Source organism: Ctenocephalides felis, unplaced genomic scaffold (assembly GCF_003426905.1).
Source record: "Ctenocephalides felis isolate EL2017-DRISC unplaced genomic scaffold, ASM342690v1 CF-g0.4_SCAFFOLD_03571, whole genome shotgun sequence".
In the NCBI taxonomy this organism is placed as follows: domain Eukaryota; kingdom Metazoa; phylum Arthropoda; class Insecta; order Siphonaptera; family Pulicidae; genus Ctenocephalides; species Ctenocephalides felis.
Window position 1 is genome coordinate 9,024,970 of NW_020539725.1, and position 15,931 is coordinate 9,040,900.

The 15,931-nt window shown below is 27.5% G+C and overlaps 2 protein-coding genes across 2 annotated transcripts; one reads left to right on the forward strand and one right to left on the reverse strand.

The window, feature by feature from the left end:
• The first annotated feature begins 396 nt into the window (after positions 1–396).
• On the forward strand, positions 397–11,466 carry LOC113384761 (serine/threonine-protein kinase PLK4-like). The gene is made up of 16 exons (XM_026622520.1): positions 397–567; positions 679–777; positions 1,048–1,239; positions 1,732–1,863; positions 2,271–2,510; positions 3,283–3,572; positions 3,844–4,397; positions 4,963–5,103; positions 6,047–6,211; positions 7,167–7,274; positions 7,347–7,467; positions 8,203–8,426; positions 8,513–8,649; positions 8,847–9,011; positions 10,410–10,592; positions 11,081–11,466. Exons 1-16 carry the CDS (start codon positions 529–531, stop codon positions 11,327–11,329), a joined length of 3,039 nt encoding a protein of 1,012 aa, XP_026478305.1. The 5' UTR covers positions 397–528; the 3' UTR covers positions 11,330–11,466.
• A 663-nt stretch (positions 11,467–12,129) lies between these two features.
• On the reverse strand, positions 12,130–15,074 carry LOC113385222 (polyglutamine-binding protein 1-like). Its single transcript, XM_026623044.1, has 4 exons — positions 14,854–15,074; positions 13,785–14,100; positions 13,515–13,719; positions 12,130–12,473 (listed from the first exon to the last, which is right to left on the reverse strand). The coding sequence occupies exons 1-4, from the start codon at positions 14,924–14,926 to the stop codon at positions 12,135–12,137; spliced, it is 933 nt and encodes a 310-aa protein (XP_026478829.1). The 5' UTR covers positions 14,927–15,074; the 3' UTR covers positions 12,130–12,134.
• Between the last annotated feature and the right edge of the window lie 857 nt (positions 15,075–15,931).

A 15,931-nucleotide genomic window follows, 5' to 3' on the forward strand; every position in this document is an offset into this window, starting at 1 on the left:
GGACATATCATGTAACTTACCTCAAGGCAAAATACCAATACCAAGTAGTTCATGAATCATGATTAATATTTATTTTAACTGAATATCTTTCGAAATTTGAAATAACCGCTCGAATTCAAAATATTTTAAAAGCATAGATGAAACATAATTCAAAAGTAGAGAGCATGGGGATTGTAAATTCGCTGTGACGATGCGGCAGCCTGACATATTAACAATGTGATATTTTATTTTAAATCAATTTGATTATACAACATTTAGATGCCTATTAAATTATATAAATAAAAATTCAATAAAAAATAATAAAATTCACCTGTCACAAAAATGCGGCAACATAATTTCTTTCAGAAGTGATCCTCTCGAAATATGCTTTGTTTAACATCTCTGGCGTAGGTTATGGCGAAATGTCTATAAACATCAAATATTTAAAATGACCAAGTTTTTATCAATTTTTTCTACTTTTTATACTAGAGATTAAATATATTTTTATAGTAGTTTTTAATGTTTTACAATTTTATATAATTTTCCAAGATGACTAAAGGAATAATTAGTTTTAGTGAAAGAATTGATGTAAGCATCGTTCCGATGGCCGTTAAAACACTTGTTGATGTCAAACTATGTGTTGATGTGTTTGAGTTTTTCTCATATAATTCTATTATTTAAAGAATATTATGTTTGTAGGATTACGATATAGCGAAAGAGCCTCTTGGTAAAGGTGGTTTTGCAACAGTATATAAAGCAAGATGTCGACAAACAGGAATAGAAGTTGCTATCAAAATGGTAATTAACATTTAGTATTTGATGTCCCATATGCTGTTTTCTGTCTCGATTATAATATTAGTTATTACCCATTTTATTGCCATATCAATATTATATTTATTATATTATTTTAATTATATTTAGCATATATAAATCAACATTATTTCAATAAAAATATTTTATTAATCTTTCTACAACGTACTTCCTAGAATTCTTTCTAATGGAATGATTATTTTGAACCTTGTCAAAGTGTCATTATTTCAATTTTATTTATTACAATTCAAATTTTAGATAAACAGAAGATTAACAGAAGAAGCGGGTATGGTTGAACGTGTTCGAGAAGAAATTAAAATTCATACTCGCTTGAAACATCCTGCTATTATTGAGTTGTATACATTTTTTGAAGATTCACAGTATGTTTATCTTGTACTCGAACTAGCTCAGAATGGAGAATTACAGAGATATTTTAAGAAAAATAATATGGTACAGCAGTAAATTTGTAAATCATTTTGATATATATATATATATATATATATATATATATATATATATTATAGTTATATATTAGTTATAGTTGTATTTGCATTTTGAACAAGAAACCTAAATGAAAATAAAAAGGTTTCTTGAAAGTTAGTATTTATTTTAAATATTTCGGAATTAGCTATTATCCATTTTTAGGCTTATTGTCTAGAATAAGATATTTTAATATTATAATGAAAAAATATAATAAAAACATAATTTAAAAAATTCTAGAACAATGAATAATAAACTTTAAATTATAGTGTAAGATGTTACTTGTTTTTAAATAGTTTTTTTAACTTTCAATCAAATCAAAAATGAAATTTATTTATTATTAAATGTCTAATAAATATAAGTAAAATAATAAGTAAAATTTGCATAAATAAGTAGAATCTTGATGAAATAACAAATTCATTATTAATGAATTTAAGATATATAATAAGACTTTTTTTGCAGGTGATGTCGGATGTTGAAGCATCCCGTATAATGAGACAGGTTGTTGATGGATTGTATTATTTACATTCACAAGGAATTCTTCACAGAGATTTATCTTTATCAAATTTGTTGCTATCCCATGATATGCATGTGGTAATTTTCTGCTTTCTTAACATTTTATATATAATAGGATATCTTTTGCAAGTATTTTACATAATTTTAATCACCCATCTATTTCTAGTTTTCATAGTTTATTTTATTATTTTCCAAAATTATGAAAATAGATTAATATAAGTTACCTTTATATTCTTTCAATAAAATTAAATCTACCAAATGCATTTTTAAAAATGGTATATTTCATGAGTTAATCTTCATAAAAGGAATCAAATTTTAGCTAATATTTATTTTACATGATTCAAATATAATACATTTTACTAGATTCATGAACAGGCTTGGATGCTTAATTCTTTGAAATAAAAACATTTGGTATTAGTTTTCTTGAAATTTCATATCAGCTATATTTTAAATATATTATAGAGATACTGATTTCTTTATTTTAGAAAATTGGAGATTTTGGATTAGCAAAACATGCGAAACCTGATACAACTCAGAAAAATTTTACTATGTGTGGTACACCAAATTATATTTCACCAGAAGTGGCATCTAGAACATCGCATGGGCCAGCAGCAGATATTTGGGGCCTTGGTTGCATGTTGTACACCCTGTTGGTTGGGCGACCGCCTTTCGATACAGAAACAGTCAAAAGTACTCTAACTAAAATTGTTATGGCAGACTATGTTGTAAGTAGAAATATATAATGAATTACTTACATTCTACACACACACACACACATATATATATATATATATATATATATATATATATATACATATATATATATATATATATATATATATATATATATATATTAGGGTGGTCCTTAAAATGGTCATTTTCGAATTTCTTTGCTCCCAGGGTCTCAAATGGTTCCAAATAGATAAAAAACAATTCTCTGAAAGTTTTAGCTCTTAATATTAATGTTTAGATAGAGCGCAATTCAATCAAAGTTTTGTATGGAAATAGCATGGAAAAATTTTCAAAAATTTTAAAAATGTTTTTTAGATGTAATTTAGCAAACAAATGAATGAATAAAACTCATTCATTTGTCGCTAAGTTATACCTAACACATTTTTTTTTAATTTTCAAAATTTTTTCCATGCTCTTTCCATACAAACTTTGACTGAATTGCGCTCTATCTAAACGTTAATATTAAGAGCTAAAACTTTCAGAGAATTGTTTTTTATCTATTTGGAACCATTTGAGCCCCTGGGAGCAAGGAAATTCGAAAATGGCCATTTTAAGGACCACCCTAATATATATATATATATATATATATATATATATATATTTATTCATTTATAACTATATTCACACATAAATAAATATAATGTAGTCAAATTATTTCTATGGTAATGATAAAAAACTGCTTCAATTATTAGTAATATAAAGACAAATATTTTAGTTACAAGAATTGTTCAAACATAATACTCACCTTTTTGTTTGAATTTTCAGTTGCCATCACAATTATCATCAGAAGCAAAAGATTTAATTCAAAAGTTATTGAAAAAAAATCCTGTGAATAGGATAACCCTACCTGAGATTATGGTCCATCCTTTTATGACAAAGTCTGTTTCTGCACACAAAGTATTTTCCAAACCATTGACAAAAGATCAGCGTAAGATTTTGCAACAACATCAAAATACTAATTCTTCTTCAAGTCAGGATAGTGGAATGCATACAATGAGCAGTGATGGTTACTCCACAAACAGATATGGGGATTCAACTAAATTTGGAAGTTGTCGGTAAGGACAATAGCACTTGCAGCTTTATTCAATAGTGAATACATTTATTAAATGGTTCTATTTTTTATGAATACATTTCAACATTTAAAGTTGAACAGAAATCTACTCCAACAATAATAATTACCTCTATATTTAATGATGATTTCTTGATTTTTTAGTTAAAATTTTATTGGGTTTTCAAGGCTTATATAATATTTATCAAATCAAGAACTATATTCAAAATAAAATTTCAAAAGAATATATAATATATAATTCTTTATTTGATTTTTAGGTCTCAATCAGAAGAATGTTTAACAATGTCTGAAGCAAAATCAAATATGCTATATCAATCTAATTGCAAGAATGAATATTCTGTAGGTTCTTGTTATGGATCATTAAACAATAATTTTTCATTAAATCGACAAAGCAATTCCTTACACCGAGAATTCATGAAAAATAGCCAACAATCAAATAATAATATGGGATTAGATAGATATGGTTTGGATGCACCAAAACAAACATCTGTACCAGGAAATAAAGTTAAAACGACTCACTCAATTCATCAGAGATATTGCGATTGTGATGACCCAATTTGCAAAACCAGAAGACAAATTTACAATAAACCAGATACAAATGAAGTCAGAGAAGTATTTACTAGACAAAATCCTAGTACTGGTATGAATAAATATGACTTTTGCACTAATAAAAAACAAATTGATCCTGGTGGAATTGCGGCTCTTGGAAAGAAGTTTACTCAAAATGCTATTGTTAGTGAAAGAAAGATAAATATTGGGAATGAAGTAAATTACTTTGGAGAGAACATAAATATTGACAGTTGTATGCAAGGTAATTATTATTTGACAAAATCTACTTATTATTGAATTAATATCATCATATGTCAATAACTAACAGTTCACAAAATGATTATGGAACTCTGTAGAATTATTTTGATTTTCATCTACAGTACTTCCTAACATTATTAATGTTTATTATCTGTTCAGAATAAACTATTAAATTCTCTATACTTATTAGCTTAATGTTATGAGTCTCTAGGATCATAATAAATTACAGTAAAAAATCATTTAACTACCATTTCTGAAACTTGATAATGTATTTCATATAAAATAAATAAATAACAATAAAATTGTAAAACCAAAGTTCCAATGCACAGAACTTTTTTTTTATTTGATTTAATTAATTTGTTTTATCATAATCTAAGGTTTTTTTTAATTATTTTAATTTAGTGAAGATATAAAAGTAATTTTAAATTTTTTTCAAATTTTATGTAAAATTTTGCATTCGTCAGTATTATTTCATTTGTTTGATTACTTCACAAAAAACATCTAAAAATTTGTTGTCAAAAATTACTTTGGTAAAATTTTTAGTTATAATACAAATTTTTATTATTCAGAGACGCCAAGAATTCCTCAAAACAGATTTCGAGCTAAAGATGCTAAACCGAATTGTTTAGAAGGCAAAATGCAGCATTATAAGCAACATAAACACTCTAGTGAGCAAGCAATTGCTTATAATAATGCACAGCCTGTTCGTGGTGAGTGTAAAATATATTTGAAACTAGTTGTAAGTAGCATTTTGCTATTAAGAGAAGTTGCATGAACCTTTCAATATGCTTAATAAAATTTGATTAATTTGGAGATCTATGATGGGAGAAACTATTGCTGATTATTCAATTTTGAACCATTTTTTCTTAATAAACATTATTGAAAAATTAACACATATCTTATCCATGGGCTTTTTTTAAAATACTAGGGTCGATTAATCCAAATTTTAATTAATTTTTATAATTAATTCCCTTTTTTCTATAGGGTCACTATAATATTTTAGTATGTTCATTAAAGTCAGTCTATCGTTTCATTAAATTCGCCGAAAAAAAAAATTTTAAATCAATTACAAGGAAGCGACTTTAATGATTTTTGTCAAAAACTAATCAGCACGATCTAAAAATGATATCTTTCAAATAATTTTTGATATTTCAAAATCGGATCAGAATTTTTGGCTAAAACGTGGACGATATAATTTGCTATTAAAAAACGGCAAGGCCGATCGTCGCGGAAATATAACCAACGTGTGTCCATACTGCGTTTTATCGAATTTATTGGCTTATAAATTTTGTGTAGTCGGTAAAGCTGTTTTTGAGAAAACATCGATGAAAGTTTTAGTTATGGATTACATACACAGACACAAATACTTTGCCTCATTTTGGTTTCAAACGATTCAGAATGACTTGAAATGTCGAAAAAAAAAACTTAGCAAATCGGATTTTCTTGCGAAAACAAACTTCTACTTCGGGAAGTTAATTATTATGAGTTATTGCAATTTGTAAACATTTTTGGTATTTGTAAATATTATAAAAATGCATATTTAAGGATTAATAATTAAAATTTATATCTCATTTTACGCCAAGTCTCATTTTTGTAATTTATGTTAATGTTTAAAACCTTCAAATTATATTTAGAATTATTATTTTATTACAGGTTACGAATCTGAACAACATATGTTAAATGTTGACTGTAACAGTATCGGTACTGTTCCATCAAGTACCACCCAAGGCTATGAATCTCAACAAGACCAACACAACTTCAATAGAGATTGTGGTATGACTCCTGGTGCTACAAGTTCCAATGAAAATTTTTCTGAAGGTAAATTATATTATTATATTATTTATTTTTTGGTATAATGTATGTTGTGCCTAAAAGAATTATTTCTATAGATTTATGTACTTGCTTCTGTAAAAATTAATATGTGAGGTTGATTCTTATTGATACTCGATACAACATATTGACCTATTATATTTAACAATTACTTTGACCCTATTGTAAATGTTTCTACACTTTATTTTAAGTATTTAAGGGTGCTCTTTACTTGCGGACATCAAATGATATTTAAATATCTCAAATACACCTAAGTCTGTTTTTACAAGGAGATTGGTTCCAGAAGAATCCGTGTAAAAAAAAAACGTGTAAAAAAAGACATTGATCTTATACAAAAATGGGTGATTTGTTCCTAATCTCTAAAACCTATTAAAATTGGTGAAAAACAAGAATTTTTAAGAACAAGAATTAAATTAGTGCTATTCACATTTGCTTTGACTAGTAAAAATTGTTTGTACGCGCTAAAGGGGAATTCACTTAAATCTTTAAGCTAGTGTTCGCAAACTATCGATACTATCGATGGTTTCAGACTTTTTTCTTTCATAAATACTTTTTTGTGATATGAACATACTTCGCAAGAATTTAATTTGACAAAAAAAATTTAGGTACATAAAATTTCAAATCGTGCTAAATGGAATAAATTCGTGTAAAAAAATTAAAAATATTCAATTTTCAAACCGTGTTATATCAAAACCGTGTACAAAAAGACCGTGTAAAAACAGACTTAGGTGTATATTAACATGTTAGTTACCTTTTTTTCATATGATCTATTTCTAAATCAACTGATAAACAGCATGACATATAGTGAATAGGCATCTAATTAATTAATAGCACCAATATCATTTACAAATACATTATAATGGATATGTATGTACTTGATAAATTTAATTTGTTTGTTTGTTATTTATCAATTAGTTTTCTATAAAATTGATTTTTTTTACAGACGATTATCCATTTAATGAAAGAATTGGTGTGCCACCTTTAAATACAATACGATTACAGGCGACAAGGCATAGAACAAAAAATGCCATACTTAGTATCATAACTACAGGTATATCCTATTCTATAATTTTATTTATTATTATAATACCAAAATTATACATATCTCTAAACCGTGTTTTAGGAGAAGTTGTAATTGAGTTCATTAAAAAAAGAGGTCGCACTAAAGAGGAAAAAGTTACTGATGTTTGTAGGATTTCTGATGATGGACTTCGAGTGGTTTTGTATCAACCTGATGAAGGAAGGTACGTTAAATATGAGTATGATATTAATTTGGATGAAAAATAATTAAAATTGGCATTTGTTATTTGAATAAGTTAAAATTACTTTTTAAAAACTAACTGCATATGATTTCATCAATATTTTTAGAAGATTTTCAGTTGCTTAAGTAAGTGCCTTTATTGCTATAAAATAGAAGATATTTAAGTTGAGTGCTAATAAAAATTAAGGTATTATTTATCTTAATTTTTTTTTTATTATCAGTGTAAATGCATTAAGATATTCACTTTAAAATCATAGGTTATTCTTAAAAAGAAAAATAAGTTTTAGTTACACTTCCTATTTCTCTGTTTAGTTGAGGTTTGTACTTATACTATTATGTTGGAATTTATAATGATTATTGTTATTATGTAGTTGTGAAAATTAAATTTCAAATTACTATTACTCAGTTGATCACCATCTCAAAGATAGTTTAAATGACTTTCTTTCAATTCAATGACTTATATTTGATTTCCATTCGATGAACTTTATAAACACCCACATTAGTTAGTTTTTTTGTAAGAATTATAGCCATAAACTTTTAGAAAACTAATGCTATTTTTGTTGCCATAATTCATTTCAAAATAAAACTTGAAATCCAGAATAATTACGCTTAAAAACTGATTTTGCAAAATAAATGTAGGAGACTTTGTAAAATGTGAAAGAATTAGCATTTACAATATTTTAATATTCTTCAATATAATTAAGTTGAAATATTTTAGAGGTGTACGTGTTTCTTCTGAGCCTCCGCCTTTGCCTTCTTCTGGTACTGATTCTTTGTTTGGTTATGAAACTCTACCTGATCAGCATTGTCGTAAATATCTTTATGCAGTTCGATTTATCAATCTTGTTAAGGCTAAAACACCCAAAGTCACATTTTATAGCAGATTGACCAAATTCCAATTAATGGAAACTGGAGCTGATTTTGAGGCTTGCTTCTATGATGGTAAGAATTTATAAAATAATTTTTTAATTATTTAAATCCGAAATTATTATAATGTTTATTTTCTATATTATTCTTGTCTTTTATAGGTAGTAAAATATCTAAAAATGCTGTAGAGGGTATCAAAATTACCATACCGGATCAATGCCCATATTTATGTCCTTATGACCAGACACCAAACTTATCTAATCCTGATATGAGAAACATGTGGGAACACTTTCTTGAAGTAAATAAATTTATGTTAATTTTCAATTTTTGCAAATTTGTTTTAGTTGAATTTTTGAATATCTTGGCCATGAACCTAATTATTGTAAATGGTTTCTTTTAATGGTGTAAAACTATAAAACAAATTGTGGTTTGTGATCATTATTCCTGGTTATTCTAATTCAAAACAATGATATTTTATTCTTTCAATGTTTTCAGTGCATGAAACAGTGTCAGCGTTTGGATTCTCTCTTATCATGGAATAATCCTTGTGGTCAAAATTTTCCAATAGTGGTAGGTAAACGACCACCAGCCAGTACTGATAAATTGGATGCAAATAAAGAAAATTTTCCACATTTGGAGCATAAGGATTTAACTGAATTTGTAAGTATATTTTATTAGTAAGATTATTATTATATCACTTCTTGTAGATTTTTACTTTAATATTCAGCAATATAAAAAAATAATGTATCATTTTTTAAAATAAACTATTACATAACTATTAATAAACAATAAACTATTAATAAACATACATACAATCAGCTTTTGGATGAGTATTTGTAAATGGAATGAGAATGATAAAATATTTCTCATGTGTTTGTGAACCGATTTTTTACCCTTTTGTCAACGTTTTCTCAAAAACGGCTGAACCGATTTAAAAATTTGAACTCCATTCGATGTAACTCGATAAGGATTAGCTTTTTTATCAGTTTTGCGTGACGTTCGGTCATGCCGTTTCTTTAAAATCAGCTGAAAAGTGAAAAATTTATCGTCCGTTTTTATCACGTAATTATGAATTGATTTTAAAATATGTTCGAAAATAGTGGTTAGGAATCATGCCGATTAGTTTTTGGTAAAGATCGGCCGGGCCGATTTCTTGTAATTAAATGTTAAAAAACAATTTTTTGTCGATTTTTATGAAACATTTTTTGGCGATAGATATTATGGTCGTATAAAACATACTAAAATATTACTATTATCTTTCATCGACAATTTTTCTTTTGAAAAAATGGTAAAACCGATATCAAAAATTTAAAAGCCATTCAATGAAACATGATAAGCACTCGCGTTGGTTAGTTTTTTTATGCGACCGGCTCAGCCATTTCTCTAGAATTAGCAGAAAGGTGGGAAATGTTTGGCCATGTTTTAGCCAAATTATGAACCGATTTTGGAAATATAAAATTGTGCTGATTAGTTTTCGAATCGGTTAAAAAATATATTCAAACTTGATTTGCGATTATGTACCAGGTCTTAAATAAAAATTCGAAAATATTACAGTCCTATCAAAAATGGTTTAATTACAAAAATTAATTAAAGGTTGGATTAATAGGCCTCGCTTTAGAAAATACTCTCTGTATGTATTAGGCATGTTCTATTTAGGTGTTAGGAGTTCGTTTTTCAATAATGTGTAATAAATAAAATTGATCTATATTGAATAATCTGCAATAGTTTTTTACATTATAATGCTTTACAGTAACTAGGTATACTTATAAATCACTTGTATATTTATGTATTGATTTCTTATTAAGTTTATTATTTATTAATGTGGGAAATTTCATGCAACTTGCCTTGAGGCAAAATGCCACAAGTAGTTTGAATAAAATTTAATTTTGGCGTAATTTAATTAATTGGTGATGCAATTAATTATTGAATCCTTTATATATATATATATATATATATATATATATATATATAACAATGTACATATTTTATATCTATTACGTTATGTAGGAGTACATTCACTGTGTATTGTAGCAAATGAGAAAAACTAAATTATTACAGACAACGCCTCAGTTTTGTACGACATCATCCACAGTGAGTGCAACCCGTTCTGAGCCTCCAAGTAACTTTGCAATAACTGCCGGTATGTCCAATGTTCGCAATCAAGCTGCAAGAAGAGTACACCCAACTCACACATCTTCTCCTAGAAGCGTACAAGTACCTGGCATAGGCGTAGCAACACAAGTAAGGAATGTTTATATAATTAAATCAGTTAATTCATAATCTATCACCTTTTTCTTAGAGGAAGTGAGTAGTAAACTGTTTTTACAATTGTTACTAATTTATTATACAATAAGATTATGATAATACTTCTGAAAACAGAACTTTCTGTGGAAGTATTTTGATTAAGAATATTTTATGGTTTTGAAATATTTAGTCATATGATACACAAAGAATTATTTAGGAACACAACAAAACATAAAATTTACAATGTTTTTAATCAATTCAGAGCATATAAATTTCTCTTGAATATTAGTTCATTATATGATCTTTCTTTATAAATATAAATGGCTAAGCACAAACAACTCTGACTCAATAAAAGACAATTATTTGTTTATAAAGAAACATGTTAAAATAATAATAATTCAGGATAAAAAAATAATATGTTATAAAAATTAGTTTATTATAACCAAATTTTTAATACTCAATTATCTGATTCTTATTTTAAACAGCTGCTTTCTGGCGAAGTTCAAGTTCAATACAATGATGGTGCTGTTCTAACAGTACCTCCAATATCTCCTGGTGCTGGTATTCATTATGCTGTTGGTGGGTATGCGGCACATTTTAGGCCAGAAGATGATCTACCACCTAAGTTGAGAGAAAGATTAGAAAAAATATCAACTGTTATTGAACATTTGAAAATGGCTCAACCTGCACAGCCGACACAAGCAACTAAACGAAGACCAGGCTTAAGAAATTGATTGCAATACTAATATATAGCTAATATAACTGGGGAGCTTATACTAAATGGTTTGATCTCGTACTATGTTACAAATTTGTTCAGGTTTGGATGCTTATGTATTATCAAATTTTATATTTTTTTATCTCTGAACTGTTTTATTGAACAATTTTTAACTTGAGCATTTTGATGAATTTTATATATGGAAAAATATGCAACAATTATATTATAAGTTTATGTAGAAAAATATACATTGAAAAGAAAATAAAATGTAATAAAGAAATATAATGAAAAGAGAATTCAATTTAGAATTATTAGTAGATTTTGATTTGGAATGTATTTTATATGTTACTAAGTATTAATAATTAAACTTGTTATTGAGTATATTGAACAATTATACATACATTGGAATGTTTTTTAAAAGCACAAAATCAATTAACCTGCACTGCTTGCAATAATTCTGAAATCATATTAACGTATTATATCTTCTAGTATTTGCAAGAAAAATAATTTCATGTTCGGACACAAGTGGATCTATAAAGCCGGCCCTCAAATTGCTTTTAGCATTTCTATATTTTGAAATAATAAATTACAAATGAATCTTGCATAGTGACACAAACTTTTGTTGATTCCTGCAGTTATTAAAATAATTATGCTCTACTTTTTTTAGCATATTGAGATAAAAATATAGTTTTCAAATGGTTTCAATTTCAAATAAATATATTTTTTAATACTTAGTACACAGTATTATACACACAAAAAATTATCTATAACAAAAACTCACTTAAAAATAAATATTTATTTCACATTATCTAATCTTTTACATTTTAATCGTCATCTTCATCAGGTAGTTGTGGATACATAATTGATTTCTTTCCACTATCTTCAGCAGGAGGTTTATTTTTATTATTTGCGGAAAGGATAGCTCCAGGACTAGGATATGGCCTCATTTGATATAGTGAACCGCTGGCAGTTGTGTCAACACCAGTTTTTGCTTCTGTCTGGTTCTGAAGTCCCGATGCCCAATTGCCTCTAGGCACATCAGAATAGGAAGAGGGATCCATAGGATCTAAGGGCGTACTTTTTACTCTTTCTTGTTGTCGGGCGCGTTTTGAAGACTTTGACTCTTGCTGCGGGGGGTGCGGCCTTTTGAATTCTCGACCAGACTGTTGGTAATGAGGTAATTTTCATTATTTTTACTTCGAAATTTATTGAAATAAGCAAAAAGAATTAAATATTTATTGTAATAACAAACAGTTTGATATTATTAACTTCCCATAGGGCAAGTTATAGTAATCGCAAAAAAATCAAAAATGAAAATTTTTATATATGTTTGTTTCAGAGGTTTCTGAACATTTTGGCATACCTTAGAAAAAATGGATGTAAGTGTGTGTGTGTGTGTGTGTGTGTGTGTGTATGTGTATGTACGTACGTATGTGTATGTATGTGCTGATACAAATTTTCGTCGACGATTTCGGGAACACGGATCAACCGATTTGAATAATTCAAAAAACATTCGATTCGTATTGATAAGGAGACGTGCTGATTAGTTTTTGGTGAAGTCAGGTCTAGCCGTTCCGAAGATACGGGGCAAAAAGTGCCGAAAACGGTAACTCAGTTTTTAAGAGAACTGAGCGTCCGATTTGAATAATTCAAAAAACATTTCACTTGTATTGACAAGATGAAGAATCGATAAAATTTTCATGAAGGTAGGTCTAGCGGTTTCGGAGATATGGAGGAAAAAGTAAAAAAATGAGCCATTTGGCAGTCAAAAATCATTATCACATATGCACATCAAATCATTAGACATATGCACATCAAATTATCAGATATTTTATAGAGATTTTAACAATAAGTATTAAATAATAATAAATTAAATTTTTTTTTTTAATTTTTTTTTTTAAAAAAGTAATTTTTTGTCCAATTTATAGTTTCTCAAAAATCTTATTTTTTCAAAGTAAATTTTTTTCAAAAATGTTAATCGTTTTTAAAAAAATAATAATTTTTGGTACGGGAAGTTCCAGCAATTTGCCTTAAGGCACGATGCCTTAATTGCCTTAAGACAGAATTCCACTTACAGTTAGTTTTTAAATTTTCAAGCACGAAGGCAATTTCATTTACATTGAATATTTTGCATTTTTATATATACCTAAACATATTATCAATAGTATAGTACAATTGTTATTCTTTATTTAAGGATAACTTACCTTTTCTTCCCGTTTAGAATCATATTTGGAAACGGTAGATTCCTCCTCACTACTGCCTGCACCGCTGTCATCACTTTCATCACCTTCTTTCATCAACCGCTCCTCTCTTAATGCTGATGCACTTTCTGTAATTATTGCTTTTGGATGTGCTGGTGGCAACCAGGACACCAAGTCATTTGATGTGTCCCAATAATAGTGTCTCCCACTAAGAAAATAAAAAATTATGTTGATAAGTACAATATAATTTTATTGTTCATATATTGTACTTACACTCCTTTGTCATAAACTTCTTTCCAATTATCTGGCAATGGATACTTCATAAGCATCCTCATTTTCTTTTCCAAATACTTTACATCAGGTTCTGTATGACCGTTTTTCCACTTTTTTACACAATAATGTGAACAATCGTGGTAAATGTTGTATTTATTAGGACAATTTTCATATCCTTTTATTTTGAAATTAATATCTAAATCAAATTCATAATCTTTTTCTGCTGGAATATATGACTTTACTGGAATTTCTTTTTGTGGATTTGTGGGTGCAGTTTCATCATAATCCTCGGCAATAATTTCTTCAGTTGGTTCAACTGGATAGAAATTAATAAATTTTTGAGTTAAAAATGTGAAATAATTAATTATCATTCTCTACATAACAATCACAATTATTTGTACATTTTAGCATAAGTTTGCTTTTTTTATTGCAAACTGCAAAATAATAAAAGAAAAATATATATACATGTTAGTGTGGTCCTTAATAAGGATATTTTGGATTTTTTTGCTCCCAAGGGCTCATTTAAAATGATACAAAAAAACTCTCTGAAAGTTTAACTTTAAGATAGTCTGCACTCCAACCAAAGTTTCTTATGGAAATTACATGGGTAAAATTCCAACTTCTTTTTAGAAATCTATAACTTAACGACAAATATAAGAAATTTTGAAAACAACGTTGTATTTGTTCATTTTGATCATAAATAAAAAATTTATAACAAAGTTCAGAGCTAAAACTTTCAAAGAATTTTTTGTTATCAATTGGGAAGTATTTGAGCCTCTGGTAGCAAAGAAATTCGAAAATATCCATATTAAGGACCAGACATTAAGTGGTAAATACATTTATATATTTACTGTTATAAATAACTTTGAGATTTTAATTACTTAAAATGAGATAATAAAGTTAAGAGATTTTAGTACGTACATATATTACATACTTCTAAAAAGTGTGATCAAATTCAAATTCTTTAAATTTTTCTACTTCACCTTGTTCACAATAACCGTGATTACATGACTTTCTTGCGTTAATAAATGACAAATATTTCATTTTTTTATTCAGAGTTCAAACATACCGGGTTGTTCATTTTGTGGTACAGCTATACCCCGTTTGGCTAATCTTGCGGCTAAGGCTGGAGGTAATGGCATATTGAGAATTGAATCTACAATTTAATATTCACCAACTCTAAATAACAATAGATGAACATTTAATTGAAAAATATGTAAAAGTTTATGAAATAATGTGTTTACTAGGGGTGTTTACTTTTGGCTACCATCGTAACATACATCTGTCAAAATGCAGTGCTACCATAAATATAATAATTTAATTTTTTTTCATTCTTTAACAATTGAGTTACCCGATTGCACACAAAATATCACGTCCATGTGTTACTTATCCATATGTTTACATATCTATGATCATGGTGGTACATTAATAAATCATTCAGCGTGCTTGCATATCCGTTCCATGTCAGTCGCCGTTCAGCCATCAATTTAAATGTTCAATTATTTCGTTCTAGCACGACAGATTTATTTAAACATTATTTATAATAAAGTAAATACTACGTGCTAGTTTTATAAAGATTTCGTTAAAATATAACACTTGATAATTTTATGTTTTCATGGCGTTTCAAGTAATTCTGAAACTTTTGAGACCTAACTTGAAAAAGTATGTGTTTATACGTACCAATTGTGGCTACAATTGTACCATTTGTGGACGTTTTCTCAAAAACTCGGACTCTCGTTGATTAGTTTTTCGCGACGATACAATTAACAGGTATGTACCAAAATTTTGGTCCATATATTTTTGCAAAAAATTCTTAACCGATTATCAACATTCAGAAACCATTTGAAGACATCATTTGGAAATAGTTCTGATTAGTTTTCCGTAGTAATGGTGTGGAATAATAGACCCATAGGGTAGAGCTGGGCATAAAGGTCCAGTTTGACTTTAAGAAATTTTATTGTGAAAACCAAACTATATATCACAATAAATAACACATATAAAATGAACAACTATTTGACTATAATCATCATCAGTAAAACTCCGAACAATAATTGTAGAAATATGTTTTTTCTGGTGTTTTTCAAAAATTTGTAACCCTATTTTATTTCAAAGGGATTTTACATAACTAATAGCTGCATTATTCAATA